This window comes from Heterocephalus glaber, unplaced genomic scaffold (genome assembly GCF_053883595.1).
Source record: "Heterocephalus glaber isolate CG9 unplaced genomic scaffold, H.glaber_assembly_v1.0 deba00001454, whole genome shotgun sequence".
NCBI classification, from domain to species: Eukaryota; Metazoa; Chordata; class Mammalia; order Rodentia; family Bathyergidae; genus Heterocephalus; species Heterocephalus glaber.
The window spans coordinates 5,817,075-5,835,148 of NW_028258303.1; the positions used below are offsets into that span (position 1 = coordinate 5,817,075).

At 38.6% G+C, this 18,074-nt stretch overlaps 1 protein-coding gene across 4 annotated transcripts in view; it reads right to left on the reverse strand.

The window, feature by feature from the left end:
* Grid2 (glutamate ionotropic receptor delta type subunit 2) overlaps positions 1-18,074 on the reverse strand; it is a 1,480,136-nt gene that overhangs the window by 24,459 nt on the left and 1,437,603 nt on the right. For 2 of the 4 annotated variants that reach the window (XM_087215773.1, XM_004848080.4), the window contains 2 exons: positions 12,553-12,793; positions 7,520-9,999 (listed from right to left, as the gene is read on the reverse strand). In XM_087215773.1, coding sequence (XP_087071899.1) covers positions 9,577-9,999; positions 12,553-12,793 — 664 coding nt within the window. In that variant the 3' untranslated portion in view covers positions 7,520-9,576. Of the gene's footprint in view, positions 1-7,519; positions 10,000-12,552; positions 12,794-18,074 lie in introns of those variants that run through there. The other 2 variants (XM_087215774.1, XM_021261081.2) reach the window with 1 other exon arrangement.

Genomic DNA, 18,074 nt, shown 5'->3' on the forward strand with positions numbered 1-18,074 from the left:
TATGAAATAATTCTAATTCAGGATATATGCCATGTACTTTATTAATTGCAGTTCAGAAGCTTGGCCCTTTAGAGACTACTGAAAAATTCTAACATTGTGCAGGTATTCAATGCAACACATGTGCACAATTTGTGCACTATTTCCTTTTATAGGAAAGAGATTAATGTTGTGTGTATGTGTGAGAGAGGCATTCATAGTTTAAATGTTAAAAATAAGGCTGCAAGGCAAGAGTAAATTGCAAGGAATTATATTCTCAATGTGAAGGCAGGTTTTGCAATAGTTATCTTAAATTCACAAGACACATACTATCCAATTATTTTACATGTAATCATGGCATTTTTCTTAGAATCGGGTCATCTCTGACCTTTGAAAGGCCACAAGAATGACCACAACCCTGAGAGGCAAAGCCAGGAGACAAGGATTAGAATGAGATCCAGGCAGGCATTTGAATGCCCTCTGCTGGTGAATGTTCAACTCCTAAACTCTCAGACCAGGGAACTGGATGAGCATTTCAGACCTAGCTCTTAGTCTTTTGTGGGACACTTAACTGTATTAGATGTTTTCTGAAGTCTCAAGTTGAAATAGACTCAGAACTAAGAGCACACAATTTTGGGGAACCAAATATGTTTAGTTTCACAGGCATTTGATTTGATTTGATTTGATTTGATTTGATTTGATTTAGAGTGCCAAATGTGCTGGACTGTACAAGCCTATGTTTTAAATATTTAGTGTAAGTTTAGTTTGTTTGTCCCATGAGACAAGTATGCATTTGGAAACATCTATTTGATTTCTCTTCAGATCTGTCTGCTCCATGGTCTGAGCTCAATGCAAGGTGATCTTGTTCTAGCTCTGTCTTTCCTTACATACAGGGGAGACACTGGGTCTGTTTCAATGCCTGGGTAAACATAAGCTTTCATCATTGTCACTATATGAATAGTAATCTGGGTGCAGCATTGGTCATTGGTTCTCAGGGCGATAGAAATCATAATGGGAAATTGAATGTATGAAGAAACCCAAGCAGAGCTGCTTTTATGGAAACCCTGGTGGGGGGGTTGTGCCTCAACTCAACATAAGCACGTTCCCATAAATTCTGAGATAAATCCTTAGAAGTTTGGGGAAACCATTTAAAAATAGTGTATTCTGGTTGATCACATGCATTCCCATGAAGAATGCATCATTCCCAACAAAATGAAAAAAATGCACAGTTTTCAGTTCTATGCTTTCTTCTTCCTAAATGTCCCCCAACTTAAGGAAAAATTAACAAACCAGATATTCATCTCACTTTTTGTTAAAATTATTTTCATCACTTTAGCATCTGAATTTGAAAAATCAGTCATTTTGACTTGTTTTTCTCCCTTATACCATATTTGCATTAATCTTCAAGTTCTCATTATTCTTCTTTTAAAATTTCTCCATCGTCTGTATCTTCTTGCTTTTTTAGAATAAGAAGTTCAGCTCAGCCCTGAACTATTGCATAAGCCCCTTTGATGATTTACTACCAATCTAATCTTTGTAAAATGGTCTTTTCAGCACAGGTCTCTCCTTTGGTTATGATCTTCAGAGGGGTTCCCCACACCCTAGGACCCGAGCCCTGTGGCCAGCAGCCCAGCTTTCATCTGGCTGAAATTTAATCACCAGCAGTTAGCACCCCCACACCTGGCTCTCTTTCCCGCCGGCTAGAATGAGTAGCGGGCTGGCCTTGCACGTAACTCTCCAGTTTCCTGAGCCTTGCAGAGTAAACATAACACCCTCACAGTGCTCAGAGCACCTCATCCTGTGGCCTTGCGTGGCTTTTCCTGGCCTCTCCTCTCCACACCACTCACTGTGCTCCAGCCACGTTGCTTGTGTTGCTACTTTAAGTGTGCCTAGCTCACGCCTACCCAGACCCTTTGTGTGGCCTGTTGCTTTCCATGATAGCAGCATGGTCAATTCCTCACCACTTTCAAAGCTTCTTCAATTAAATGTCAAATATCAGTGAATTTGTCAATCGTCTTGTTTGTTTTCAGTACTGGGAATTGAGCCCAGGGCCTCTCACTGAGCTACACGCCTAGCTGCCTCCTTCTCTTTTTGTTTTTTAATTAAAAAAAAATTTGAAATGGGGTCCCATTAAGTCACGAAATTGCCCAGGGAGTGCTCAAACTTGCAATCCTCCTGCCTCGGTCCCCAGAGTGCTGGAATCACAGGTGTGAGCTGTCATGCCCAGCTCCTGACCACCTTGCGTAAAACAGCAAATCCTCATTCTTGCCCAGACTTCGCCTTCTCTTTTGCTTTGTTTGTCTCTGCTGCATTTATCTTCCAGTAAGTTAACATTTTACTTATTTGTCTTGCTTATTGTTTATCTCCCCAGGTAAATGTGAATACCTTGAGGCCAGGGGTTTCCAGTTCTGGTTTTTTTGTGGGGGGGCAGTTCTGTTTTAAACCGGGTATCCCTGACATGTAGAAAAGCATTGCACACAGTAGATTCCAGTGAACATAGGTGACTCTGCAAATGGTGAATGGACTTTATCACCCATGTTGAGCCTTCAGCCTTCCCATAATCACACCTTGCTTCACCCTGCCCACTCCCACAGGTGACAGTCACAGTCCAGACCCTGTGCCTGCTGCCTGCCTGAACATTCCGGCTGTCCCCGTGCCTCTGAGGGCCCTGTATTTTCCAGCACAAAAGCACTCTGGCCTCTCTGTGCTCAGTGATTATGCTGTTTTCACTTAGCCCAGGAAATCAGCCAAAGCCGTGTGGCTACAGTTTCCTTTTTCTTTTCTTATAGAATATTTTTTTCTGTATCACTAATTTGATAATTAAACATATCTTAAATCATGACAGAATGTAAATTCATGTCTGCTGATGTTGTTTTTACCATGAGTCTTTATTTAACTTTTTAAATGCTTAGTTTTTGCTTCCCTGACTTTGGAAGTTCTCTGAGGAGAAGCCAGGTGCAAGAACCATGCTTGGGCCAAATTCCAGCCCAGGGCCCAGGCTCCCTGCTTGAACCCATGGGAGGAGAGGATCAGGGCCTCAGTGCGCTGCCAGCTCAGTTGGCCTGAGAGTGTGACTCAGCACAGTGAGGGAAAAACCTGTCCGGAAGCCACGCTCTTAGTAGGTGCTCAGAAAGTATTTGTTGGTGGACTGATGGATTTCACATGGTTTATTTGGTCCTAATTCTCTCCACAGATTAACTGAAGTGCACGTAGCCGTTACTCATACTTGTAAAGAGAAAAGAGAGACTCAAAGATCTTTATTATGGAGTAAGAATTTAAAAATATTGATTGTTGCACACATCAAACACCCTGGAGGTTGTATATGTGAATAGTGTTTTCAACATGTGTTGCTTGATTTATGAACAAGTCTGTTTAATGTGATATTTCCACAAAAAGATCTAAGTGAGTTAAAAAAAAAAAAAAGATCTGAGTGAGCAATACATATGATTTAAAATGCTTAATCATGCAGAATGGATCCTGAGAGTCCCAATTATGTGGGTATCTTGCTGTGTTTGCTTAGGTTTTTAAAAAATTTTTACTTCTAGCATGTTGATTTGGAAAGAAGTGTTGTCCTCATTAAACAACATGACGTGTGAAAGAAGTTGTGTTAGATATTTAATGCTAGTTATATCTAGAAGATATGCAACTCTGCTATAATTCATGAAACATCTAGCATTCCAAGCTGCTTTTCTTTAACAGTACCTAGAGAGAGACTTGAGCATATTATCGAGTATTTCTACCATGAGAAATCAGGTAGAGACAGAAAGTATATACTTCCTTTATTTTCAACATAATTTTAGTGCTTTTTAATTTCTAACAAAATATCTTTTATCCAACTCTTGTAAACGGATATTAGTAGAAGATTAGTGCTAATTTTAAAGTCAACTTTAATGTGGAAATGGAATTAAATATTAACTCTCAGATACTTATTCACCTAGTGTGAGATAGATACAGGTACCCACAGCTTCAGGGAAATAGCTGTGATTTTGAAAGTGCTGTGCACCTTAAACTTTTGAAAATTGACTCTTATTTTGTAATATAAGAACTTTAAAGACTAATTCTTAAAGGCCTCTTATTATGAATTGTCTGTGTACTAAACAGGCAAGCTGTAATTTGTTTGCTTTTCAATTTCAGGAAGCTGTATATTATCTTTGCATATGTGTACCTGCATGGGTTTAAAAAATATTGATGTCCAATTTTTCAAAAATTAAAAATAGCCACTTACATAGCTATAGTTAATTCCAATATTTTTTTCAGTAGCACCAGTTGAAAAACAAAATGTAAAAATTTTAAGAATTAAAGTTTGCCTTCTCATATCTCATCCCTGGTTCTGTCTGCCATTGTCTCATTCTTTTCTTTTATGACATAAGTTTCTCCTTATAAAGCAGCTGTTAATTGAAAGCATAGATTACTTTTAAATTAATGATAATTAATGTTGTCTTAAAAATTTTGTGAGTTTTTGATCACATCATGGATAGTTTGAGATCTTTGAAAAGTACTGTCATTTTCAAAGTGGGAAGCTATAGGGTTTCTTCAACAGGAAGCCAGGTTCTTATTCCTTATAAAGCCTTAATCAGCCATGCTGTATATGGTCAATAATGTGTCTGAATATCATACCAGATCTGTTCTCCACGCTGAAAACGTTTAGGAAATATGCAAAATTAGACAAAAGGTGGCACTTGGTCCTAAATCGTATGTACTAGTAAGATGGACACTTCAGATATGAAAAAAATTTCCTAAATTTGACCTATTTTTGCCTTGTCATCAATAGTACAGGTTAACAAAGCAAATACATACTATCTAAAATGTAGGAATTTGAAAAATTCAGGTGGGGAAATGAAAGATAGCTCCCTCGTCCTGTTTCTGACCCTGAGGCAGAAGCACGGCATGGCCTAACTGCTCCTTGCCTTGCTGCTGCTCCATACAATGGAGGCTGCAACCATCCGGGAGCATGGCGGGCAGGAGCCTGTGGTTACCATAGTGGCTTGTGGAACATCTTACATTCATTGGGCTTGTAGGCTGCACTGCATCCTGTGACTTGGGTGACAGAGAAGATGGCCAGGACACTTAGATGCAACTTGAAAAATAGCCTGAATAAGACTAGTCCCTTAGAAGCAAATGTTTGAATAGCTGTAAAACTAATTATCATGACTGATGAGGCCTACAGGGTTAGAAAATGAGTTACTGTGACCCGAGTCTTTCTGGTATGGACTCTGGAGGATAGGTGTCAGTCTCTGGTATGCAGGTGTTGATAAGGTTAGACAGGAGTTTGCCTGTGGCTTGTGGTATTTTCACACATTTGCATGATCTGGCATCCTGGCAAATTTCCAAGTCTTCTTTGTTGAGATGATATAGACCAAGAAGAAGACAAAATTGGCTCTTGGGACCCACAGGTCTGTGTTGTTCTAGTAGATTTTATTATGCAAGTCCCAAAGGGTTGTACTTCTTTGGGGTGACTCATTCTGCCACCTCAGAAGACCTGAAAGGTAGACTCTATGTCCTGCATGTTGAGATGGGGCAAGGGTGGAGCAAGGGGTAGAACACACCCAGACCCATGGCCAAGCATGTGTACTGTGACATGCTCAGCAGCTTAGTGCAGCGGTGGCTCCACAAACAGGCTCTCTGTAAACACTAATGGAATGGAATGACATTCCTCAAATCTAACATGAAAAACAGCTTTAGTTCCTGTTTCACTATCCAGTAAGTCATTTCCACCCAGGAAGCTCAGATATACTATCTCATAAGACAGTAACTACTAAAATATTTATTGAGAAGGTATCTACTAAAATTTGTTCAAATGATAATTATGGCCATGATTGTTAACCATTTGCTAATATCTAGTCATGAGGGTTAGCTGTAGTATTTGTTTTTGGAATGAAAAGATATCTAGAAGGAAGCCAAATTTTAGCCCATCCATTGTGTTTTATCAATCATCATGACATTTATATTTAAGGATAAAGCCCATATTTACCAGCACATAAAACTCTTACCTCTGGCTTAGTTATTATACTCATAATTCAGCACATTTCTGAATTCAGTACGTACTTCGCCTGAAACTTCTGATTATAAAATAGTAATAATTTGTTGTTCAATTAGAGGATATATATAGGGTAAATGAATCTTCTCATCTTTCAAAGTATTTTTTTTAGTTGATGAAGCAAAACACCATTCAGCAAAGTCCATTTTTAAAAGGATTCATTTGGGTAACAGTGAATCCCAAACTAAAGGAGATGAAAAAAAATAACAACTTAAGAAAACAACAGATTGGCTGTAGATTATTATATACAGTAAGAAAGAAGGTTTTATACCTTTCTATGTATGTATGTATGATTATACATTTATACCTTTCTATGCATACATTTTATACCTTTCTATGTATGTATGATTAATCTAAAACCTGTCATGAGTTCTAATGTGGTAAAAGAGACAACCAGATATATTAGCAGAGTAAACTGAGTAAAATAAAATTGTTTGGTGCGAGGTATTAGCAGGACAGGTCCTGGTGTTGTGTACCAGGCTGAAGGGACTAGTCCTGGACAGAGACAGAACCCGCTGGAGTTCTGCCCTAGCTGAAACCTGGGTCAGTTACATGAGGAGCTGGCTTTCTGTCTGCAAAAGGAGAAGGCAGCAGGCAATCCATGTGTCCCTAAACTAGCAAAAGAGGATCCTGGAGCTTTGAAGCTGGCAAGGTGAGAAGAGCAAACTGAGTTGTCCCTACACTTAGTGCAAATGGAGCCGTGTAGATGTGACTGAAGCCAGAGGGTTTTGATTTTGTTTTTAAAGTTAGTTTCAAGTCTTAGGTTGTCAAACATTTGGGACAATCACAGCTTCAGGGTATACTGTGTGCCCTTCTTTATAAAGTGAGAGAGAGACAGTCTCAGCTTTGAAAGTTTCTCTTGGTTCCAACAGCCAAAAAATTATTTTGGATGAAATCTTAGAGCACCGAATATTTTAACCTAAATTATATTATTAAAATGTTCTATCAAATATATCTATATATATCTGCATTGAGTGAGTTAAATTAATTAAATATTGTTCAAATGCAGAAAATAACAATATAGTAGAAATAATACTGGAGTCTGAATGAATTTCCAAATTAAAAGAGTCAACATGATGAATATTTCTCTAACAGCAAAACAATTTTTAATAAATAAGACCTAAGTTTAATAATCTCCTTTAATTTCTTTTTCTTTCTCATAGGAAAGAACATGTTACAAGTCTTCATTCTGTTGTTACTATAATGGTCATTATTTTTGTGAAACAGGATAAATTTCTCCCCCACAAAGTCCTCACAGAGACATCCAAGAGGAAACATGAATATTTCATTGGTTCAAAGTAGTCTTAAATAGCAGAAAGACAGTCTTTCAATAGTTTAGGGTGTTCCTTAGTATGGGTTTGAGAAAGTACTCAGTTTTGCGTCCTTCCACTAGCAAAACTTTAATGTGTTCTATGCTTTAATGAATTCAAGACAAAGTTTTAGAAAAATTCAGATCAATTAATGAGAATAACATTTTCAAATCTTAAAGTTAAGACTTCAATAGTATGAGAGCAAGTTTAGAAAACATTTTTATTAGACAAATTATGTAGACAAATTATACACAGAAAGCTCTGCCACTCATAACTGAGGCCTCCAAAAATGTTTTGTGTATTTGTATAATAGGCAATACATCAAAATAAGCCTATTTTAAATATTGTACATGGTTAACAGTTTGTTGATAGCTAAAATCACTGCAACATCTGGTATGTCCCTATATAGCTTGTTGTAAAGATTTTTTTGTTTTGTTTTAAAATCAGAGTTGTGAATGAGACTGTGAATGTTACAAGGGCAAACAAGTTGTGCATGCACTTAGGTACTTGTTACCCTGGAAACAATGGTTTTTGCATGATAAGAAGTTTTTCTGCCTTACACAGTAGACAATATTTGAAGATTTAGTACAAAAACAGTGACAGTACAAGATGCTCCCCCAAACAGAATTAGCATCAAAATATAATATACCTTAAGAATATACCTCTTAATTTCTCCTAAAGCAAATCACATAGGTTGATTCCTATATCAATCCTAGCCATGGAATGAATTAGATTAAAATAAGTGTATGGCTGCGTCAAACACAGGATAAGTTCTTGCTTCCTACTTATCACACTTTAATTTAAGGATTACAAACGTAGTTCATTCTACATTTCTAACAGATAAGAATGCTACTTTAAAAGGGTCGTGCACAAAGAGGCACTGTTTTTGCTGTCATTCTTCTATACACTTGGCACTAATGTAAAAAATACATAACTCCTCCAAGTAGAACTGAATAAAAAGGGGGTTCAGATGAGAGCCTGTATGGTTGTTACCTTTTTCTCCAGGTTAATGAATGACATAATTAAGGCCACATCAATACACCTTTAGGGCTCCCATTGTGCCCCATCTGCAGTTGTTGTACTGATCGGCTTACTGCTTTGGAAGAGGATTTTTAACCTTCGATGAGCTACCTTTGAACTCTTCTAGAGCTCTATGTGCTGTAGTGGAGATGATTTAGCTAATAGCATTTTCCATTTAGATAATTAATTAAAAGTAAAATTATCAAGGTTAGCTTTATACATTGCTGAATAACAAAAGCAAAACCTACTCAAATGAGTTACATCTGGGAACAAATATTAAGTCGCCCTGGATGTTTTAATAACAAAAGTATAAAATATTCTCTGTTGGCAAACAATGTGCGTCAGAATAACATTAAAGCAACCTGCCTTTTCTAACTGAAAAGACCTCTGGCACTATACATAGCTCCTGTATACAATACTTTTTTTTTTCTTTAACTAAAGCTTTATTAAATGAATTGCAATAGCAATGGCTGCCTTTATATATATATACACATCATATAGGTGCATATATATGTATATATATGAGATACTAAGTTATTTAACACAATAGAGGCTTCTGCCATATGATAAAGTTTACTGTACATAAGAAAAAACTTTTAATACTGTACAATCACATAAAGGTCATATGCACTGTTGCAGTGCGAGAGTAGTTTTAACTGTAGTCTTGACTGGCATATTAATGGCTTTTTTGTAATCCTAGAAAATTGCATTCCCATATTATGTGGCCTGAATGGTCTTTGAATTGTCTTACGAACACTGCAGGGTCACCTTTGGTCCACAGTTAAAGGACACTCAACAGCAGTGGAGCATTTTATGGATGCAGCAGAAGAATGTAAAAAGACTGAAGTTATTGCAATTATATTTTTAAAAATAGAGAAACATTATGTAAGAGGCCTTTATGTAAAATCAATCCTGCACATACTCTTGGTATACTCAGTGCACATTTCCTATACTTGAAGTACAGTATATGAAAAGCAGACTAATAGGATCCTAGTATACTATATTCTGGGGGAACAGGTTGAGTAATGAAACAAATGGAGGGAAATTTATGAGAAGGAAGAGAAAAAAGAGAAAAAAATAGAGGAGAGGGAGGAGGGAGAAAGTGGGAAGAAAGAACTAGAATTGTTACTATAATCTTAATTTTTAAAAAGTTACATCCATGTTAGTCCCACAAGATTATAGCGCTCCTGGCCGAGGGAGTCCTAAGAAGAAACAGTGAGGAGACTTTGCTGCTCATATGGAGGTGCCTCGGTCTGGGTCGTTCCCCAGATTAAGCCCCAGGGTGGGAGTCGGTTGATAAGGAATAGATGACATTGTTTTTATAGGACTCCTGAAAAAGCCCCCGTTCGGAGCCCTGTGCCTAAAGGGGCCAGTCCGGTGCTCAGGCACGTTGCCAAAAGCGAAGCCAGAGGCAGCCTTAGCGGACAGTGTGCGGCTGAGAGTCTGGATCTGCTCTGGGATAAAGGTGGTGGTGGTGATGTGAGTGTTCCTGAAATCACTGATCTGCTCCAGGGCTTGGCGTGTAGGCAAAGTGTCAATGTCCAGAGGGGTCAAGTCAATTGAAGAGGTGGAAAACTGTTTATGGGGGCTGTCGTCATCTGTGCACAAGCTATTTACACGTCTATGGAGGTGCTCCAGGTCAATTTCCTTGTCATCCTGGAGATGAAAAAAAGAAAATAAGGTTCTCATCAGTACTAGCTTCCATGGAAGAAAAAAAAAAGTAGTTCAGCAAACATGTAATTAACTGAACTTTGGGGTTTGTTCACTTAACAAATATTTAACTGAGCACCTAATATGAGCCAGGCACTGTACTAGCTCCTGGGAGTACCAGTGTGATTTGCAGGTAAAGCTATTTTCTTGCAGTGAAAGGTCGACAGTGAGCAAACATCTCATGCAACTAGAATGGCAGGACAGCAGTAGTTGAGTGACCACCATTCTACAGAAGATTGGCCCAAGAAGAATTGTACACATAAAACCTTTGGTTTTAGCAACCCCACCCAAGCCCTCCACCACTCTTTTCTCAACATTTCCTCTTTTTCCAGAGTCTCATTCCAAATTGTATTTTTGTTCCTGTCTACCACTTACTCCTAACCTTCACTTTCCATTCTTAGAGGAAAGGGATATGATACACTATTTCACACTAACATTCGAAAGCCTATTAAGTGTTGTTTCTTGTGGGCTAGAGAGATATGTGAGCTTTTTATTTTGTAGAAATGGCAAGAGTCGACATAGGAGAATTAATTTCTAATTGGGAAATTTCATAAACATCAGGTATCTCGAATCTGAGTCAGGCAACATTGTGAGGTCAACAGGATACTCAGCCCTTCAAGTCAGGACATATGAGTGGTAGCTTTAATTTAGGACCAGGTTTGTGTTAAATGGCTCTAAACCTAGGATGCTTTAAGCTATGCCACTGATGGTTTTTGTAATAGTGCTTCATAAACAAAAGGGAGCTAAAACTTCAGAGTTTTAGAGATGAAACCTATTCAAAAATCTCTTAAGATTTTCTGTAAAAGTGGTATTAAAACCTAATACCTGAAAAATTAAAACTGGCAAGAAGCAAAGTTGTCCTTGTTATCTATCTTATTTATAACCAAACTCAATGAATTAAATGATTAAAAAATACCTATTAATCATAAGAGGAGAGGATGTGGATTGGCTGTCTTGAGTTAGACTGGGGTATGCACAGTTTTCATTGTGCTATTAGAGGGTTCCTAAGCAAAAAATATTTTGATGTGCATCACTGTTTTCCCTTCTCCTTTCTCATTTTAAAATCCAATAAAAATATCCATTAATGCAGTATTATCACTAAGACCTTAGGGGTTTGAGACATATAATTTTATGGTTCCCAAGGCAACTGTAACACAGTCATCCATCAACAGATGTAATAACACAAAAATTTAACATCATATGTAGTAATTCAAAATATAAGGAGCTCGGGGAGTCTTTAATTTCCAGATTTTTGAGAGTATGAAGTCTCAGCCATAATGTTGCATTAATGGGGTCTTTTGCATTGAATCAACATCAACAGAGATACCAGAAGCTTATTCGACAAAGAAAATGCTACAATAAAACCGGTTAATTTTTAATTCACCTTCCACTTATTTAGAATGTATGATCATTCACACAAGGTAGCAAGCTACATTTATCTTTGCTAAATCATGTTTTTCTTAGAAATGGTGCTGATCAATTTTGCATATAAGGTGTCAAGAAAGAATCCTTACGCTGCTTTAGAAAACAATCTGTTTGAAAGAGTACATTAACATGTAAAAATACATATGCAAATAAGAAGTCATTTTTATTTGTGCATTAAAGCAGAACCTCTCAGGATTTGCCCTAGGCAGCAGTGAGTCAAGTTCTACTTATAGAAAGTTCAATACTTGCTTTGAAACTATCCATCAAATCAAATCATTTTATAAATTCAGGTTGTTTTTTATTTCAAATTTTGAAGCTGTAGTGAATCCAACTTCATGATTTAGAAATTTTCGCAATTTTCACCCAGTGGAAATAAGATAAATGAATCAAGTAGTTTATTTTAGCTTAATATTTTCTCAGATAATTTATCAACCACATAATTTGTGATGAAAGTAAGACACATGACACTTTAAAGGAGACAGCATGTGTAATTCTCCAATTATTCTTTCAGATACCTAGAAAAAATTTAATATGGTTCAGGAGTTAAACTGATTCAAAGTAAAAGAAGAAAAATGGAATTCTGAATGATTCCCTAATGTAAATTTGGTAAGTTTGGGGTAACTCTATAGATCTACACTTAGAGAGAGGGAAGCAGTTTCTAGTGTTGAAAATAAAATTCTGTTTATTTTTATTATAGTTTTGCAGTTTTAAGGCCTAGTATTAGAGACACAAGTATTAAATGACTAATTGTGGTGGTAAGCACCTTTGTGAATTGGTCAAGGAAACTGTGGCCCTTAAAATTCATTGAATTAAAGTTTATCCTGAGATTTGGGAGAATTTCAAAGCCACTTATGGCACATGAAATTAGCAGTCTTTCTATTACTATAGCCTACCCTTCCCTTATCTGATATGAGCTACAATGGACACTGGCATTGGTCTTACCAATCTTTGCTTGCATAAATGTACTTTTGATCCTCAAGGAAAGAAGAAATAATGGCCTTTCATGACTCACTGTCCTCTCCCCTGTGACCACCCTGTCTGCACATATAGCCTGCTTGTTGTTTCATCAAGTACCTCTTTGGATGGGACGCGGGAGCCCTTCCTCTTGTTCCACCATGTCTCCAGCATGGCTATGAGGCAGGAGAGGACGATGCCTGCGGCCAGGATACAGAAAACTCCTGCGAAGCTCTTTATGTCCAGGGCACCTCCTTTCTGCTTTGTGTCCACAGAGGAGTACAGGTCACACTGGCCATTCTTGGGCCACCATTTGTGCTTCAGGATGTCCATGTCACCACTCTGTTGAAGCTCCAGGATCCTTGGGGATAAGAACACAACCGCATGTTACTGTGGATATGGCCACTGCCTTGGTCCACGACACCTGTGGTTATAACCCTACCTCCACAGGACAATGCTGCAGGGTGGAAACAAGTCTATAGATCAGGTTTTAGGGGGACTGCTCAGAAACTAAGCACACGAGTGCTTTGATTCTACAGACAGAGTTGTGGCACAATGCCGCCTCCCCTTACTCCCTCCCTCCCATTTCCCTCTTCCCTCTTTCACTTTCTTCTCTTCTTCTTTTGGTTTCTTTCTGTACCTCAGCTATTTCCCCTGGTTCTTGGCAGTGTGTCTTCACAATTACATTTCGAGGCCCTGTTTTGATGTGGTTTCAAGCTGCTGCAGCTCTGTGTTCCTTCTCTAGAAACAGAATGATCCCCTGGATTGTAATGCTTTTATGAAGAATGTTTTGCTGCTTAGAGCAAGATGCTGGCGTAATGTCGCCTGGCATATGCTACACACACAGAAATTCAATTAAAAAGACTTCTATTATTTAACACAGTGTGGGAGAAAGCCTTGAGACAAGTTTGAAGTTGATAAAAATACATCATTTTTGGTTTTTCACACAACTGATCTAGTTTTATTTTTAATGCCAAAGAGGAAATCATCTAACCTTGGAGAACAAGGGGGAAAGCTGACCAGAAGGCATTCAAAAGTCATTAAATTCAAGTAAGAAAGCCCCTCCCCTCCCAACCCCTTGAGTCCTGGAAGAGCTGCAGAGTCCACAGCTGTTTAAAGCATGACTTTTAGAGAACTTATTCTCACTCCCACTATACTTAAGTCTGGCCTGTCTCTGGCCCTCTTATAGCCATGCCTCTTGTCACTGGCCAAGAGTGTGTTCTGTTCCCAGAGTGCCTCACTTTCCCTGGGACTTCCTGGCCTAGCAATGACTTTTGCCTAGGGATGTCCTCCCCATGGTACTGGGGACTGAACTCCGAGTCTTAGCCTGGAGCTCCATCCCTAGCCCTTGTTTATATACATGCTTCTTGAGACTAGGTCTTGCTAAGCTGTTAAGTAACCTGGGCTGGGGTTTCATGTTGCAGCTAGGCATCATGGCCACCTTTTCTGTCACGTGAGACCCAGGATGTAATGCAGCCTACAAGCCCAGTGAATGAAAGGTGTTCTACAAGCCACTCTTGGTAACCACAGGCTCCTGCCTACCATATTTCCTGATGACTGGACCTTCTAGCTATGAGTGCACCAGAGGTCCATAGGCTGGTGTTTGGAGAGAGTGTGGATGGGGTGTGGATGTGGAACACAGGTGCACACAATTTTGTGTGGAAGACCCTTTCCTGTGCAGGACTGGGGGGTGGGGGTATGGACCCAGAGGCCCAGTCCCTGTGCCCCCAGGTCAGAGCAGGGTCTTGGCTGCTCCCTGACTTCCTAGGTCATGAAAGTATATTTGTCAAGATGAGCACAGAAGAGTTTTTAGCTTGACTTGTAATTTTCACATAATTAGACTTAGGATACATAGTTCTACATTTGTACTCTTGCCTTGGATCTTAGATTCTTTGGGGATAAGACTTCAAAAGTTTAGACAGAAGAATGAAGCCAATCTGGGAGGAGTACATTACTCATTTCTGGTGGTAGAGCACCTTTTTATTTGTTTCATGTCATGCACATGGCTAGAAGAATGAGCAAAATGAGAAAGAGAAGGAGATTTTATACACTGGGACTAACATTTAGTTAAGCAACAGTGAGAGCAGCCTTGGGGGCTAGGACGGAGTTCACCTCATCTTTAGGACTCAGGCTGCTCTGGAGCTGCTCTCACAGCCTGGACTTTTCTTTCTTGATTCTTCTTCTTCCTCTTTGTGTGCGTGCATGTGTGTGTGTGTGTGTGTGTGTGTGTGTATGTGTGGTACTGGAGACTGAATCCAGGACTTTTGCACTAAGCTACATTCCCAGTCCTATTTAAAACTTGTTTTTAAAATTTTTAAATACACATACACAAGGCAACCATTCTGTTACTGAGCCACATCCCCAGGCCTTTTAAAAAAATTTTTGAGACAGGGTCTGGCTATGTTGTTAAATAGCCCAGGCTGGGCTTGAACTTGAGATCCTCCTCCTTCAGCTTCCCAGAGTGCTGGAATGACACCACTGGCCAGCTTTCCTTATTTCTTAGGAAACTGAACTTTTAATGTTGTTGCCTCAGAGTGCTGCTGTAATACAGCAGTTAATTAAAGTTTCTAAACTGAATATGAGTAATGAGGGATTATGTGCCACCCATACTCCAGGCTCTATCCTAGACAAATTCATTTTCATCTTAAGACTTTCCAAAAGTGTATTCCAGGACACTAGTAGCCAGAGAGTCTAGACAGCTGCCTATAGCTAAAAATCCTCTACTGTACTCTTAAAATTTTGTAAATGGGTTAGATAAGACCTATCTCATATTAGGGGTCCATAGGATTATAACAAAAATAGTGTCAAATTATGTCAGTATTTTCCTATCTAAAAGCAGAAGGTAGTCACTGAATATCTTGAAGAAAAAATTTAGTCATCAAATAATTCTTTAGTCAACAAATAATTCTTAAATTGGAGTTTATTAGTACAGGGCGATATGAAAGGAGATTGCAGCAAGACTCGTTTAATGAGAGTACAGTTGTTCCTCAATATCCACACGGAACTTGTTCCACGATCCTCTAGATACCAAAATCTGAGGATGCTCAGGTTCTTTCTATAAATAGTATAGTACTTGCATATAAGCTCTGCATTCTCTCCCTTATACTTTTAATTATATCTAGATTATTTATAATACCTAATACAATCTAAATGCTATATATGAAGGGTAGTCAAAATATATAGTGAATGTTTAAATTTTTAAAAATTTATTACAAAAAACATTTATTACAGTGAAAGACACATTGCTGTCAATTCTTCTTAACCCTCTTAATTACCCTCCTGCCCCCACTGCCGCCTTGAATACACTTTCCCATGGTTCTTGCCACTTTCTGAAGCAGTTCTGGAAGTCCTCTTCTGAGAGTGTCTTTACAAAGCGTGAAAAAATTTACAGTAAATGGTGCTGCCAAGTGCCACTCAATAGAAAGAAAGCTCATGAAAACATGATGTGTCCTTATCTACCTCATTCACCAAATCTGGCATCGTGAGACTTCTGAGGCTTCCCCCAAAGTCGAAATGACTGAAAGCTAAACATTTGGAATCAGCTCAGGACATTGAGGGAGCCATAACAGCTCAACTCAAAATGTTCATGAAAGAGGACAAAGAAAATGTCTGTATGTGTTCAGTACAGACACAGTTTTTTTGTGTGAATTGTTCTCATCTATAATTTGTTGGGTCTATGGGTGCGGAACCCATGGATACAGAGGGCTGATTGCATCTGGACACTAAACGAGGTCCCAAGTTACTCACGCTGCTCTTCTTTGCCCATGGCAGTGTGTTGGCCAGTGTCTGTGAGAGGGCCAGCATTTTCCTCATAGCACTTACCATTTCTAATGCTTGAAGGTACTTCGTCAGTATCTGATCCCCTTCATACTGCATCCTCACCGTCCTCCACACTGGCCATCATGGAGCAGGTGTATATTTATTGATAGACTCTGCCTGGCACAGCTTTTGGTAAATGAACCTTTCCTAAGATCCTACTCTTTCTTCTTATCATGGAGGTCATTTTAAAATTTATTTTATTTCTTCCTTAGTCACCTATTCATTCAATAAATACCTAAAGAGAGACCACATGTGCCAGGCATTTCTTTGGGTACAACATTTATTCTAAACCATGACTGCACATTGATCCAGAATGGTCTGGGCCACACTGTGGAGCTGTGTTTTCAATGCCCTCCCTTTATCTTCATTCATTCTTTCACCAGTTCAGAGACTGATTACTGCTTACTCCTTTTCCAAGACCTCTGTGTTTCATTCTCCTACTCTGTCTCCTTATATTTTCAAACTTGGACAATAGTTTAGCTTTTAAAATAATTATTGAAGTAGACACATTATACTCCTCCCATTTCAATTCTAATAGGAGTGAAAGGCAGTAAATAAAAAGAATTGGTTTAACTGTAGAATTTTTTTGTGTTCACCCAGGTGAGTGGTAGGAGTTCCTGGGGGGAGGGGGAAGAGTCTTCTCCAGGTGCCTTCGAGATGGACCAAGGCACAAAGGTCTCTTTGTACAGTCATCTCTAGCTCATCACAACTGCAGGCAGCCAAAGCACTGCAGGCGGGCCCCATTTCTGTGGATATACAAAGTGTGTGGACCACCAGATCCCTCGGTCTCGCTCCAAGTGCCCAGAACTGATCCTAGGAAAACAGCCTGGCATTAGATAGCATGTTGGAAGGGAATGAAAATGCTTCTGAAGCCAAAGGATCTGTCATAAAATCTTGCTACAAAATCTAAAGTAAAGTACTCCTGGAAATTCTATTAGAAAACTCTAACTATACCCTCTCCTTTTTATTATTTGTTATTTTAATGAAAATTTGTTAATTTTGTTAAATAATTTTGTTAACATAATAAGGATCAGCCAAATTTAAGGATTAGGTAAAGAAAGTTTGGTAAAATATGATGCACTGCTGTGAAGACTGACAAGATGAATTCTTGTAATAAGTAATGAGATGTGTTTTCTTTTCCGATCTTAACGTGGTGTGGCCCCATTAAGTGCAGCTTAAAAACACATAAAACACATAAAGAAGAATTTTACCCTTTAATCGTAAAGCACAATGATGTGCACATATAACAATGCAAAGATCCAGTTCTTACTGAAGGCAAAGAATGTTTTTGGCATCATGGGACCATAACCTATTTTGTTATGTGTGCAGTGTCCACAAGATGACAGTGTTTGCTAATAGAAAGCAAAGAGAAACTGCAGTTCATTTACCTATGAGCTTGAAATGTGTATAGACTTTGTGGTGCTGTAAACACTTAAACCATTAACAACAGAATTAGCTATTAGACTGTTGGATCCCTAAAACCTTTCCTTGAAGTGTAGTCAGAAAAATTCCTGCCATTTTTACCCCACTTGCTTTTGAGGCTTTGTGGAGTTAATGAGACCACATATAGAAAACACTTTGCTCACTGCTTGGCATGTAGAAGCTGCTGGCACTTGAAAGACAGCATTATTATTGTTAGCATGTGTGACTATCATTCTTTCTTTGGACCTGTTCAGGTACATTCTTCTTAATGGAGTTATATGCCTTTGAATCATTGAATGATCCATTCACTGGCAAGAACACTGAATTTCTTTCTTTTGCAAAAGCATTAAAAATTTTGTGATCTCATTGAACAGAAACAGTTTAGAAGTCTATAAAAATGG